Here is a 16,082-nt window from a genome sequence, read left to right on the forward strand (position 1 = left end):
GGATTGCCTTAGGCAACATTCAACCGAATCACAAGGCTGGACCTCCACCAACATCCATATCGGATTCACATCCGGCATCAACTTACGCCAGGGGATTTTGCCTGGAGGCTGGTGCTTGCCAGATGGTTGATAGCACGTTGCGAAGCAGATGTCAATTTCCTGCTGTATCTCGTTATCGGCGACGAAGCTGCTTTCGCCATGGACGGCAAGGTCAATACCCATAATGTTCTTGAATATGTACTGACAGGACAACCCCCGGAATTTAATTTTGACACCAACATGAATCGACAAAAGTGGACTGTTTGGTTGGGACTTTGTGGAAGTGGTCAGGTGATTGGGCCATTTTTCTTTCAAAGGAATGTCAATGGTAACAGGTATCTGCAGATGATCAATGATGAAGTTTTACCGCAGCTGGAGGAGAACTTTGAGCGACAAGTTCGTAGTGTCTTCAGATATCTCTGGTGGGCCAAAAACAGGGCCCCAGCACATCGTTGTATCGCTGTCTGAGATCGACTGAGGGAACTCTTTGGAGACCGAGTCATCGCCCTCAACCATGCAGTGGAATGGCCACCAAGATCACCTGATGTCACACCATGTGATTATTTCCTTTGGGGGCATGTAAAGAACAAGGTGATCGTAACTCCTCCCATGATCTTGACGAATTGCAGGGCCGTATTCGACATGAAGTGGATGCTTTGCGCAATGACCCGGCTGTGGTGAGAGGAGCAGTTCAGGGCATGCTCCGTCGCTGTGAGCTTTGTGTTGAAAGAGGAGGTGGACATGTTGAAGGTGTGGGTGCATAAAGGCCAATCATTCCTGAGAAAAGTTCACATCTGACGTTCATTTTGCACCAATTATCCTGACTTGCATCGACTAGCCAAACTTGTAAAAATGTGATTTGAACTTGTCATTTTCAATGAACATGTACTCGGTCATGTGTGACAGCAATGATGCATGGAAGGTATCACTGGAAAGCTGAGGATCTCCTCTTAATTAGTGAACCACATGTAAATTGTCACAATAAATAACCGTTGCATATTAACCCCTTGAATTCGGATTACCTTTTTTTTGATACCCACTGTATATATATATATATCTATATGTATATATATATAGACTCCCTGGTGTTGGGCTAGCGGCTAGGGTGCCGGCTTAGGATCCTAGGATCCTGGGTTCGAATCCCGGTCGATTGCTGAATTAACGCCAGGGGGGTTGACTCAGCCTGTCATCCTTCCAAGGTCGGCTAATTGAGTACCAGTTCACTGGTAATTCCCTGTTTGTTGTTAAAGGCGGCAAAAAGGGTTGGCGTCAGGAAGGGCATCCGGCCGTAAAACATTGCTTCAAAAAGGGGACCGAAAAACAACAACAACCACGGTTCCCGAAAAAGGCCAACCCCCGCTTTGCGGGGAAAAATGGCCTCTAAAGGTGGTTTTTTTTTTTTTTTTTTTTTTTTTAATATGTATATATATATAGTGTTAGTCATGAGTTTCGGGTCTACTCTGAAGGGGATCCTCAGTTCCCCTCGGACTTACCAGGCTTGAGGCCACTGATCACAAATAACTTCATGCCACGGCAGGTTGCTGGGCAAGCATGAACGCCAATTGGTCTACCACGTGGTCCCAGGGTTCTCCGTGTGACCACCGTTTACCTGAGCCATGTGGCTTTACAATTGGGGTACACGTCCTCCGCTATGCACCAACCTTATCTTAATTGGATCTTAATTAGGGTGGCCGAGCTTACCACTGGTGCATATCAGACTTGAATACCAGCCAATCGATTGGGGAATTATAACTTCCAAGTCTATCCTAATGTGCAAACAGCGCTGGATCAATAGGGAATGGACGAACATGGACAGATTGAAAAGGAAATTCAACGAGAGGGAATTTATAATTTATAGAATAAGGTAAAATGCGAAGACGCGGTGCTATGCAGCACTTCGATGCAAAAGCAAACAATCATCAAAAAGGGAAATGCAAAAAAAAACGTACAAAAGAATAATGGTTGCAAGCAATGAAGAGTGCGATTATATACAGTAAAGTAAAATGGACGAGATGCAGACTTTTATTTAATTTTATTCAATGTTATAATTCATGCCAAATGCTTGGCTTGTCTATCATGTGTTTAAGGTCATAAGGAACAGAGGAGAAATCACAGAGGCAATTTACATACAGGGGATTTGCCATAAATCCCTAACTAATTAACATAACCCCACCCAGAGACGCCAGTGGCCAATTAGCGCCTCGTTGTTTGGTTATTTAACCAGGTATGGAGGGGAAGAGTCGATCTGCCACCGCCATTCCTTGTGCCTTTCTCCTCACGCTTTTTGGTCGGCAGAGGAGTCTGCGGGGTGGTTAGATGAGGTTGTGGTAATACAGGGTTTTTGGGATGAGGGGGTGGGTATCGAGTTGAAGGGCTGTCAGTTTGGGGTGCTTCCCATGTGTTTAATGTCTTAATGTCATGTAAACTTGACGTGAAAATTATAATGAAACCAAAATAAAGCATAACTAAAAATGTGTTTGCTAAAAGCTACAGTAAGTGTTGTTGATCCTTATCATGTATATAAAGGGAAGATTTAGAGATGGGTAGGACAAGTGGCAGTTGGGATTCGGTGTGCGATTCAAACTAAAACACGATGCGCATATGTAGCGATTACCCCCGAGGAAATGGAAAGAAAAAGGGGAAAAACCCCTCTAACCCTCACTAATGCATTGTATTACATTCTAACCCACAACACAAAGGGAAGGAACCACTCTAACCTATTATGGAAACTGGTGAGGTACCCGTGCTATGCACGGGTGGGAGGCCGGAAGCAAACAGACAATGCAGAAACGGCGAATGCTAAAGCAGGAAACCAATAAATTCCACATTCCTGTAGCACCTTCAGTCGCACGTCAGACATGGACAGCAAGTTCGTGAAGGACTTCCATGAAAAACGTACCTGTTGGCAAACAAACGGGTACGTTTTTCCATACCCAGTCAATGGCGAATCTGCATATGGCGATCCGTGAATTCACATTTAGAAAGTAGAAACCCTCACGGCATTCCGTCATTCACTTGAACTCGATATCTCTTTTTACATTCCAAACAGCATAACTCCAATCACAAATGAAATAACATTAATATAAAAAATAAACTTTTAACAACATTCGTGGCATAAACAAATATTTAAATCCTGATGTGAAGTTCCGTACGGTTGGATGAATACAATTACGAATTCAAAATCGGCCGCACGCAATGGTCCAACACTCAATTAAGTGACCTCCCATTGGTGTTTCCATTATTTTTGTCCACTACCTGTATGTTGTTTCACTCTGTAGTCATGTTCCAAGTCTATATTTTTGAGGTAGTTGTTTCTTCATTTTTCGGCAGTTAAAGTTTATTGGCTGATTGAGCATAGTGCTTGTGCAAAACTCGTTGGCCTTTAGCCAGACCAGGGCTTATAAAATCTGTCAATTCTTCGAGGTGTTTTTAGATATTTTTTTTCTCTTCATTAACTTTCACTTGAGGCATTTCCTCTCTATGTCTATCGTTTTTAATCATTCTCACCAACTTGTGTTTTTTGTTGGTCTTCATAAATTCCTTTCCAGAATTTTTCTGGAGAATTTTTCACTTTTTTGCTTTATTTCAGCATTGGCCTTATTCTATAATTATGTAATTATTTGTGAACTTTTCGTTCTAAATTTCCTTCTACCAATTATTAGTTTTGGCATTTCAGCAAGGCTTGCAAAATTGAGCTCCAAGGTTGATGACGTGTCGTTACTCCAGGTGCCATTTCATGGGGTCTTTCCACACCACTGGATGTTGTAAAAAGCCGACTCCAAGCGGATGGCGTTGGCAAGACGAAGTTTCATGGAATTCGGCACTGTATATACCAAAGCTACCACACTGAAGGGCTCAGGGTGAGTATGGTTTCATCATTTGGACTTTAAAGAGGAGTTTGTCATCATCTAATCATATTTTCTCACCTCATTATTTGATTGAGGATATTTAAGTATTGCTATAAACAAAATATTCAATAATATTTCTGTAATAATTTCAATAGTTTATCATTTAAAGGAAATAGTATTTCCATTAATAATTCAATAAATTAATTAATTAAAAAATCATCAATTAATTAATAATTAATTAATCAAATTAAAATTAATTAATTAATAGTCAGTTTAATAGTATTTAGTTCAATAGTTAATGTAGTTTTAATAGTCATTTCATCATTTTGGACTTGAAAGAGGGGTTTGTAGTCATCTAATCATATTTTCTCACCTCATTATTTGATTGAGGATATTTAAGTATTGCTATAAACAAAATATTCAATAATATTTCTGTAAAATTGGCAAGGAACACATTTTTTAGATTTTATTCTGCTAGTGGGATGAGCAAACGTTATTTGTCTGACCAGGAAGGAGATAGTTTAGACTTTAGAGCACAAAAATTAAAATAAATAAATAAATAAATAAAAGAAAAACAAAAACTACATTTGTCAAAGTATTGTAGTCTCCCTTTGGTATTCCAAATGCCATATTTCAATAGTCTCAATCTGGAAAAACATTCCATCACGGAACTCCAGAACAAATGAAACATAGTACCTTTGACAGTATCAGTTGAGCCATGGACAATCACCTTTTATTATTGTTGTTTTTGTATACATAGTCGAGGCTCGGGGAAGAGCTAGTACGAGTACACTGAACGGGTCAGGACGCAACAAGACAAACAGAACAGCAGAGAGAGGCGGGAAACGCCAACAGCAGCGCAGAAGGCCAAGATAGTGGGAGATGGACAAATCTACTACTTGAGCTTGAGCCTGAGCTACTGTACTTTACCACACCTGCTGAGATTAACGTCTACTACTGCGCTTTACTACACCTGCTGAGATTAACGTCTACTACTGCGCTTTACGCTACCTGCTGAGATTAACGTTTACCACTGCGCTTTACTCTACCTGCTGAGATTAACGTCTACTACTGCGCTTTACTCTACCTGCTGAGATTAACGTCTACTACTGCGCTTTACTCTACCTGCTGAGATTAACGTCTACTACTGCGCTTTACTCTACCTGCTGAGATTAACGTCTACTACTACTGACCTTTACTACACCTGCTGAGATAAAAGTCTACTACTGAGCTTTACTACACCTGCTGAGATTAACGTCTACTACTGCGCTTTACCCTACCTGCTGAGATTAACGTCTACTACTACTAACCTTTATTACACCTGCTGAGATAAAAGTCTACTACTGCACTTTACTACACCTGCTGAGATTAACGTCTACTACTACTGACCTTTACTACACCTGCTGAGATAAAAGTCTATGACTGAGCTTTACTACACCTGCTGAGATAAAAGTCTACTACTGCGCTTTACTACACCTGCTGAGATTAAGTCTACGACTGACCTTTACTCTACCTGCTGAGATTAACGTCTACTACTGAGCTTTACTACACCTGCTGAGATTAAGTCTACAACTGTGCTTTACTACACCTGCTGAGATTAAAGTCTACTACTGACCTTTACTACACCTGCTGAGATTAAGTCTACTACTGACCTTTACTACACCAGCTGAGATTAAGTCTACTACTGAGCTTTACTACACCTGCTGAGATTAAGTCTACTACTGACCTTTACTACACCTGCTGAAATTAAGTCTACTACTGCGCTTTATTACACCTGCTGAGATTAAGTCTACTACTGAGCTTTACTACACCTGCTGAGATTAAAGTCTCCTGCTGACCTTTACTGCACCTGCTGAGATTAAGTCTACTACTGCGCTTTAGTACACCTGCTGAGATTAAGTCTACTACTGAGCTTTACTATGCCTGCTGAGATTAAAGTCTACTACTGAGCTTTACTACACCTGCTGAGATTAAGTCTACTACTGCGCTTTACTACACCTGCTGAGATTAGTCTACTACTGAGCTTTACTATGCCTGCTGAGATTAAGTCTACTACTGAGCTTTACTACACCTGCTGAGATTAAGTCTACTACTGCGCTTTACTACACCTGCTGAGATTAAAGTCTACTACTGAGCTTTACTACACCTGCTGAGATTAAGTCTACTACTGCGCTTTACTACACCTGCTGAGATTAGTCTACTACTGAGCTTTACTATGCCTGCTGAGATTAAGTCTACTACTGAGCTTTACTACACCTGCTGAGATTAAGTCTACTACTGTGCTTTACTTCACCTGCTGAGATTAAAGTCGACTACTGCGCTTTACTACACCTGCTGAGATTAAGTCTACTACTGCGCTTTACTACATCTGCTGAGATTAAGTCTACTACTGCGCTTTACTACACCTGCTGAGATTAAAGTCTACTACTGAGCTTTACTACACCTGCTGAGATTAAGTCTACTACTGAGCTTTACTACACCTGTTGAGATTAAAGTCTACGACTGACTGCTGCTCGTGCTCATGTCACTGTCATGGTACCTGTACCTGAATTCCTTCCTCTGCTGTTTGTTTGTACAAACTCAAAATACACCTGACGGTGTGAAACGAATTAATGCTTGAGCTTTCATGAGATTTGGAGGTGTAATGACAGGTGTAACCTGGGTGGTCGGTTGTTTAAAATGGTCCGTGCTGCTACCTTGCTTGAGGCGCAGCATCTAAAAATGATAGAGCATGGACAAACAATCATAGCACAGGATTGTATGGGCCTCATGGCCTCCTTCATTGAACTTCCTTGTACGGGAACTCAAATGTAACTGTTTTCATTGAATGACGAGTTATTGCGTTCTGATTATTCAGCGAGTACCTTTTGTTTATGTTGATGTACATTTTGTACCAGGTGTTCTGCTTATGTTGATGTACATTTTGTACCAGGTGTTCTTTCGTGGCACAATCGTGAACTGCGTGCGTGGTTTTCCGATGAGCGCTGCTATGTTTCTTGGCTACGAGCTTTCCCTCAAGGCCATTCGTGCTGCACAGGCCTGTGCTGAGCTCTGATGCATTCCTACCAAATAAACAAAGGTACTGTTTGCACAATGATTTATTTTCATGTTCTATTTACTTGTGCGGCCTACTTTATTCTAGTACATGATACTTGCCTCATCTTGCATGATGCGGTTTCATTAATAGGGTGTTTCCTGTGTTTTCCTTTTAGGGATATATTATCAAGGGTCAGGGAGTACTTGAAGCAGAAACTTCTCATTTCATTTTGAGACATCCTGAATATGAAAGAAAACTTTTATTTTCTACTTGAACTTGAGACATGTGCTTCGTGCACAGCTTTTCCTCTTGTCAACAGAGCTGCCATGAAACCAAGAGCGTGGACAATTGAGGAAGTGATGCACATAATGGGCACTTTTCTGTAATGTTATATATTATATACTTGTGAAAGTTCTTCTTTATGTTTATTATGAGGTAATCATGTGGCTTGAATATATATCATTCGGTTTTAAATATTTACAACCCTAAGTTGGAGATTATAAGGAACTTCTTCAGGTGTTTTGCTCAGTCTGGCAGATGTAATAGCAGAAAGGTATGCAAGTTGCAGCAACTTGACGAGCAATTTATTGAATTGTTTTGTGCCATTCTTTCCAAATCGGGGTTGTTGGGATTTTTTTGTCATATTTTGTTCCAAATGGACAATCAAACCTAATGTAGCCCTTCCCCCAGTAATTTTTCTATTTCATAAAATGATGACATTCTGCACGATGAAACCTTCCTTACATATATTTGTGAAAAGTTATTATGCCTGTAGCAGCTTTATCATGTTTTGCACAAAAATGAGCAGTCATCAGACAAGGCTTGGAAACAGTCATATTATTGCCTGAAAATAAAATTCAAAAGACTGCTGAAGCTGAGCACATATTAGTTCACATGAGTCTTCGTAAAATACTGATTTGAGCATTCCAGGCCAAGGGAAAATTCCAATCACTGTCAACCAGCAACTGACTTAATATGGTCGTGGCGTACACACAGTTCTGGCCAATATATTGGCACCCTTGCACTTTTTAAAAAATAACTCACAATTTTCTCCAAGAATACGTTTAAATTGACTAAAGTATTTGTTTTCCACAATTCATTGTTTCACTGTTAATATTACAGAACCTTTGTTTTTGATTCAGAACTTAATATATCCTTTTAAATCAGAAAATAAAAAGAAATGGCATTGACAAAATTATTGACACCCGAGACTTAATATTTGGTAGCACAGCCTATGGACAAAATAACTGCAGTCAAGCGCTCCCTATAGCCATGAATAAGCTTCCTCCACCTCTCTACTGGCAGTTTGGCCCACTCTCCTTGTGCAAACTGCTCCAGTTCTCCTAGATTTGAAGGGTGCCTTCTCCCAACTGCTGATTTCAGATCTCCCCACAGGTGTTCAATGGGATTTAGATCTGGACTCATTGCTGGCCACTTCAGAACAGTCCAGCGTTTTGTCTTGAACCCTTCCTGGGTGCTTTTTTAATTGTTTGGGGTCATTGTCCTGCTGCAAGACCCATGGCCTTCGACAGAGACACAGCTTTCTAACACTGGATTCAACATTGCACTCCAAAATGCCTTGGTAATCTCCTGGTTTCATGATTCCATGCACACATTCAAGGTACCAAGTGCCAGAGGCAGCACAACAACCCCAAAACATCACTGAACCTCTTCCATGTTTGACTGTAGGGAATGTGTTCTTTTCTTTGAAGACTTCATTTTGTTTTCTGTAAACACAGAGATGATGTGCTTCTGAAAAAGATATAATTTGGTCTCATCTGTCCACAGGACATTCTCCTAGAAGGATTTTGGCTTGTTCAGGTGTGTTTTAGAAAACGCCAGTCGGGCTTTCTTAGCAGTGGGGTCCTTCTGCGTCTCCTACCATAGAACCCCCTTTCATTGAGTTGGCAATGGATGGTGCGAGTTGAAACTATCGTACCTTGTGTCTCAAGAATGAATGAATCTGTTTGGCAGTTGACCGAGGTGCTTTCTCCACCATTCGAACAATCCTTCGCTGCAATCTTCGATCAGGTTTTCTCTTGCAGCCACGTCCAGGGAGGTTGGGCCTTAAACGACAGGAAATAAACGATACACTACTGTATTAAGAAATCTGTGCTTAATTGTGCTTTCATGGGCCTTAAACTTCCTGACAACATTGCATACGGTGGACACAGGGACATCAAGGTAGGTCTCTGGAGATGGAATTGTAGGAGCCTTGAGATTGGCCATGCTTGGCTACAATCTTGTGTCTGACATCCTCAGACAATTATCTGGTTTTCTTTCTTTTCTCCATGCTCATTGCGGTACACACAGTGACACAAAACAGCAGAATGACTCCTTTTCTCTATTCAAACTGGTTGAATGAGTGATTTTTATATTGCAGGCACCTGCAACTCTCCATAGTTGAGTTGAACTCCAAAGTAAAAGAGAATCACCTGCTTGAACCATAGAGCAGGTGATTCTCTTTTACCTTGGAATTCAACTCACCTATAGTGAGGTGCCAATAATATTGTCCGGGCCATTTTAGGATTTCTGTGTGGAATAAGCTAAGATGTCATAAATTTATTCAGCTTTTTTGTTTTGTTCCACTGCAAACCAAAGAAATAGATATGTGGATACCAGAAGAGTTTTTAATTTCAACAACTTTCTGGAAGAAATGGTGCGTTATTTGAAAAAAGTGCAAACGTGCCAATATTTTTGGCCACGACTGTATATATATATATATATATATATATATATATCTGTGCAGTGTCTGTCCTGTGTTGTGTTGTCCTGTGTTGTCTTGTCTTGTCATTGAACTACTCCCTCAAACTTTTGTGAAATCCAACCAAACTTCTGGTATTCACCTACCTCTCCTGTCGGTATGTCCTAAGGGTAGTTTTTTTTTTTAATTTCCAATTAGGGGGGGGGGGGGGGGGGAATTCTTTTGGGGAATTTTTTTTTTTAAACTTACGTTTTCAACTTCAATTGTTTATAAAATGTAATATCGCGTATATTACAAATACATTTGTGCATTATGATTGTTTGAATTATGATTGGTTTAAACCATGACAGAACGGCAACTACAGTTATTTATCTATATCTACATATCTGGGCAGTGTCTGTTGTCACTGAACTACTCCCTGAAACTTTTGTTTCCATGGTTGTGAAGTGTTTTTCACAACGTGGTGGTGGTTTTGAATCACGTGGTGGTGAGGTATTTTGAATTATGTGGTGGTGAGGTGTTTTTAAATCATGTGGTGGTGAGGTGTTTAGAAATTAATTGGTGATGAGGTGTTTTGAATTACTTGGTGGTGAGGTGTTTTAAATTATGTGGTGGTGAGGTGTTTTGAATTACATGGTGGCGAGGTGTTTTGAATTACATGGTGGTGAGGTGTTTTAAATTATGTGGTGGTGAGCTGTTTTGAATTACGTGTTGGTGAGGTGTTTTGAATTACGTGTTGGTGAGCTGTTTTGAATTAGGTGTTGGTGAGGTGTTTTGAATTACATGGTGGTAAGGTGTTTTGAATTACATGGGGGTGAGGTGTTTTGGATTACATGGTGATGAGGTGTTTTAAATTTGGTGGGGGTGAGGTGTTTTAAATTACGTGGGGGTGAGGTGTTTTAAATTACGTGGTGGTGAGGTGTTTTGAATTACATGGTGGTGAGGTGTTTTAAATTACTTGGTGGTGATGTGTTTTAAATTAGGTGGGGTGAGGTTTTTTAATTTCGTGGTGGTGAGGTGTTTTGAATTATGTGGTGGTGAGATGTTTTGAATTATGTGGTGGTGAGGTTTTGAATTATGTGGTGGTGAGGTGTTTTGAATTATGTGGTGGTGAGGTGTTTTGAATTATGTGGTGGTGACGTGTTTTGAATTATGTGGTGGTGAGGTGTTGTGAATTATATGGTGGTGAGGTGTTTTTAATTTTGGTGGTGTACTGTAATCGTCCCAAATTTCCAGTCCACACCTTCCCCTCCCGTATGTATGTGCTGAGGGGTTCTTTTTTGAATTCTTGTTTTTATTTTTTCAACCTAAATCTTTAACCTAAATTGCTTTAAAAAATGTAATATCACAAACACTACAAATAAATTTGTGCAAAATAATTGTTTGTATTATGATTGGTCTAAACCATGACAACACAGCAACTCAGGTAAAGTCATTATATATACAGACTTGGCATTTAATATGGAATTTTTTTTTTGTGGGGGTGAACTTACTTTTCAAGATGACTTAGAACCAAAAGTTCATTGGAATTATGTTGAAATTATTCTAGATTTTGTCAATGTGACCTTTAAAAGAAACAAAAACCACATTTGACATTTCGAAGCAAATAAATTGATCCTTGAAAGTGATGTAAACTGATATCGAACTCGATTCACGGACAGTACTGTGTTAAACTTCTGTGCGTTTTCCAGAAGTATCTCTTTATTTTGCACATCAGCCAAAAAAATTTCAACAAAAACAAAAGCTAAATTATGACTGGGATTACGGACAGTAAAATTACAGTTCAGTACTACGTGTAACCCCCACGAGCATGCAGGAGAGCACGTACACATCGAGGCAGGCTGTTCACGAGATTTGCCAAGGTTTGGACAGGAATCGCTTGCCATGCAGTGACAATAGCCTGCTGCAATTCACGCACAGAGGTAGGCTGCTGGTCCAAGTTGTCGATTTGACGCGTTAATTCTGCCCACAAGTTCTCTATCGGATTCATATCCGGGGACAAGGCAGGCCACTCTATATGCTCTACACCACGGTCAGCAAGAAAGTGTTGGATCATGCGAGCACGATGAGGCCGTGCATTGTCATCTTGGAAGACAAAGTTTCCTCGAAAGGCTGCACGAGCAAATGGAAGCAATGTTTCTTCCAGAATGGCCCTGTACTTGAACTGGTTCAGGTTTCCATTCAGAACAACCAGGTCAGTTTTGCCCCCTGCATGAAAAGCAGCCAAAACGGTCACCCCACCACCTCCAGCTTGGACTCTTGGCACTATACAATCTTCGTTGTGGGCTTCATGCATTTGTCTGCGCACTCGGACGCAGCCATCTTGACGATAGACCAGAAATCTAGACTCATCACTGAAGGTCACGTGATTCCAGTGTCCTGGCTGCCATTGACGGTGCTCTCTGGCCCACTGCAATCGGCGCTGGCTGTGTTGTCTGGTCAGGCGTGGCTTTCTCAGGGGACGCCTGGCACGATAGCCTGCTTGAACCAGTCGTTGGTTGACTAGACTTCTGGATACAGGCACATTTGTCAGTTGCTGCCACTCAGCCCTAAGCCGATTAGCTGTCTTGGTACGGCCATTGCACACTAACCGGTGCAGCTGGCGATCATCTCTCCTTGTGGTTCTGCGTGGACGTCGTGGCCTCGGTATTGGAGTAGGGACACCCCTCTGAGCATTTCGTTTCAGGATCTTTGACACCTGACCTTGAGTGATGCCATACTGCCGAGCATTAACATGCTGTTTCATGCCAGAATTTCGTAAAGCCACCACTCCATGACAAACAGCATTGTCAAGTTGACGGACCATCTCCAGAGGAAGCGGCAATAACTTTTGTAGACGTGCAGCAGTTGTTTTCCACTAATACAGAACGCAACAACCCTTATATACCGGATTGTGAAGCCATCGTCAAATGTACCTGTCCTTACATTTTGTCATGCCACCTGTGATATAATCCTGTTATTGACTTCTTTCTGCGAAAGACAATCAGTGACATGGTTCTTTCAACAAAGACATCACCGAAGGGTAAAATAAACTCACCAGATTGACATACTGAGTTCAGAAAGTAAACCCAAGTCAAGAAAAAAAAATTATTCAATATTAAATGCCAAGTCTGTATTGTATATATATACAGTATATTCAGACCCCTTCACTTTTTTCACATTTTGTTATGTTGCAGCCTTATGCTGAAATCGTTTAAATTCATTTTTTTCCTTCATCAATCTACACTCAATACCCCATAATGACAAAGAGAAAACAGGATTTTAGAAAGTTTTGCAAATTTATTAAAAAGAAAAAACTGAAATATCCCATTTACATAAGTATTCAGACCCTTTGCTATGACGCTTTAAATTTAGCTCAAGTGCCTCCCATTTCTCTTGGTCATCTTTGAGATGTTTCTTCACCTTGATTGGAGTCCACCTGTGGTAAATTCAATTTATTGGACATGATTTGGAAAGGCGCACACCTGTCTATATAAGGTCTCACAGCTGACAATGCACATCAGAGCAAAAAAAAAGCCATGAGGTCGAAGGAACTGCCTGCAGAGCTCAGAGACAGGATTGTGTCGAGGCACAGATCTGGGGAAGCCTACTAAAAAATTTCTGCTGCATTGAAGGTTCCCAAGAGCACAGTGGCCTCCATAATTCTTAAATGGAAGAAGTTTGGAACAACCAGGACTCTTCCTGGAGCTGGCCGCCTGGCCAAACTGAGCAATCGGGGGAGAAGGGCTTTGGTAAGAGAGGTGACCAAGAACCCCATGGTCACTCTGGCTGAGCTCCAGAGATCCTGTGTGGAGATGGGAGAAACTTCCAGAAGGACAACCATCACTGAAACACTCCACCGATCTGGGCTTCATGGCAGAGTGGCCAGACAGAAGACTCTCTTCAGTGAAAGTTTTGTTTTGCAAATTTTGCCAATTTTTTGAAAGTTTTGAAAGTTTTGAAAGAAAGTTTTGCAAATTTATCAAACAGAAATAACTGAAATATCACATTGACATAAGTACTCAGACCCTTAACTCAATACTTAGTTGAAGCACCTTTGGCAGCGATTACAGCCTCGAGTTTTCTTGGGTATGACGCGACAAGCTTTGCACACCTGGATTTGGGGATTTTCTGCCATTCTTCTCTGCAGATCCTCTCAAGCTCTGTCAGGCTGGATGGGGACCGTTGGTAGACAGCCATTTTCAGGTCTCTCCAGAGATGTTCGATTGGGTTCAAGTCAGAGCTCTGGCTGGGCCACTCAAGGACCTTCACAGAGTTGTCCTTAAACCACTCTTGCGTTGTCTTGGCTGTGTGCTTAGGGTCATTGTCCTGTTGGAAGGTGAACCTTTGGCTCAGTCTGAGGTCCTGAGCACTCTGTTTCAGGTTTTCATTAAGGATATCTCTGTACTGTGCTCCGTTCATTGTTCCCTCAACCCTGACCAGTTCCCCAGTCCCTGCTGCTGAAAAACACCCCCACAGTAGATGCTGCCACCACCATGCTTCACGGTTGGGATGGTATTGGGCAGGTGATGAGCGGTGCCTGGTTTCCTCCAGACATGACGCTTAGAATTGAGGCCAAACAGTTCAATCTTGGTTTCATCAGACCACAGAATCTTGTTTCTCACAGTCTGAGAGTCCTTTAGGTGCTTTTTTGCAAACTCCAAGCGAGCTTTCATGTGTCTTTCACTGAGGAGAGGCTTCCGTCTGGCCACTCTGCCATAAAGCCCAGATCGGTGGAGTATTGCAGTGATGGTTGTCCTTCCGGAAGTTTCTCCCATCTCCACACAGGATCGCTGGAGCTCAGCCAGAGTGACCATCGGGTTCTTGGTCACCTCTCTTACCAAGGCCCTTCTCCCCCGATTGCTCAGTTTGGCCAGGCGGCCAGCTCGTGGAAGAGTCCTGATTGTTCCAAACTTCTTCCATTTAAGAATTATGGAGGCCACTGTGCTCTTGGGAACCTTCAATGCAGCAGAATTTTTTTTGGAGGCTTCCCCAGATCTGTGCCTCGACAAAATCCAGTCTCTCAGCTCTGCACGCAGTTCCTTCGACCTCATGGCTTGGTTTTTGCTCTGATATGCATTGTCAGCTGTGAGACCTTACAAAAACAGGTGTGTGCCTTTCCAAATCATGTCCAATCAATTGAATTTACCACAGGTGGACTCCAATCAAGGTGTCGAAACATCTCAAAGATGATCAAGAGAAATGGGAAGCACCTGAGTTAAATTTAAAGTGTCATAGCAAAGGGTCTGAATACTTATGTCAATGTGATATTTCAGTTTTTTCTTTTTAATAAATTTGCAAAACTTTCTAAAATCCTGTTTTCTCTTTGTCATTATGGGGTATTGAGTGTAGATTGATGAGGGAAAAAATGAATTTAAACGATTTCAGCATAAGGCTGCAACATAACAAAATGTGAAAAAAGTGAAGGGGTCTGAATACTTTCTGAATGCACGGTTATATATATATATATATATATATATATATATATATATATATATATATACATATATATATATATATATATATATATATATATATATATATATATATATATTGTTACGGATCTCTACGTCGGCCTTCTTCCCCTTAAGAAGGGGGGATTAGTCCCCTTGTTTGTGACTGACCGACGTGAGTCCTGACGCTGCACAGCTCCCTCCGGATGCACCTCCTCCGGAAGCAGGTGCGCAACCCGGTTCGCGACCGCGGACAGATGTTAATTGCTGAGCGGTTTCGCAACCTCGGCACGAACTATTAACAAGAACTAGACCCGATTCTTAACGTTGGTCCAAATCGTGCCACAGGTATTCAATGAGGGAAAATACAAGGACGAAACGGATGTAAAGGAAAGAAGAACAAAGGTAGGAAATACAAATATAATTTATTACTAGCTATTATTTACACAATAAAAGAACCAAGGAGGAGGAACGATAATAAAATAAATACAGAAGGATGGAAGAACCAGAAGACACAGTGCAAATACTAACTTATCTAAACAGGCTTAACTTATACCTAGGGACAAGACAAAAGACAGACTACGGTCAGACTCACACGAATGGATGGATGACAGGAATGGCAGGAAGGAGAGGAAGGTTCAGCTAGAGCAGGAGAATGGTCGGGCCGGGAGTGAGCAGCCGCCGCCCCTCCGCAGGCGTGTTCGCACGGCGGCGTCGCTTTGTAGCCGCGGCCGAAAACCGCTTTCGATGCTCAAAGCTGCTGTGGCCAAAACTGCTGTTGGTTCAGCTCCGGTTTGTTCAAAGCTGCGGTGGTTCAGAAATCAAAGCTGCTGGGGTTCAGCTCTGGTGCTCCTATCTCCCTCCTCAACTCGGCTCAGGTGGGGTGCGTCGCGTGCTCTCCAAGGGCTCATCTCCTTCTGACGCAACTCCCGGTCGGGGCTGATGCAATGGGTTTTATAACCCCACCCTCTTGAGCCATACCCACTCATCCTTGGTTGGTCGGCAAGGGCTGGCTCACTCCT

General features: G+C 41.7%; 1 protein-coding gene across 4 annotated transcripts in view; it reads left to right on the plus strand.

The window, feature by feature from the left end:
- SLC25A48 (solute carrier family 25 member 48) overlaps positions 1-7,797 on the plus strand; it is a 137,434-nt gene extending 129,637 nt beyond the window's left edge. For all 4 annotated transcript variants that reach the window (XM_078776749.1, XM_068114021.2, XM_078776750.1 and 1 more), the window contains 3 exons: positions 3,766-3,899; positions 6,820-6,966; positions 7,100-7,797. In XM_078776749.1, coding sequence (XP_078632875.1) covers positions 3,766-3,899; positions 6,820-6,942 — 257 coding nt within the window. In that variant the 3' untranslated portion in view covers positions 6,943-6,966; positions 7,100-7,797. The remainder of the gene's footprint in view (positions 1-3,765; positions 3,900-6,819; positions 6,967-7,099) is intronic.
- Positions 7,798-16,082: the final 8,285 nt, after the last annotated feature.

Source organism: Myxine glutinosa, chromosome 4 (assembly GCF_964187855.1).
Source record: "Myxine glutinosa chromosome 4, kmMyxGlut1.1, whole genome shotgun sequence".
Taxonomy (NCBI): domain Eukaryota; kingdom Metazoa; phylum Chordata; class Myxini; order Myxiniformes; family Myxinidae; genus Myxine; species Myxine glutinosa.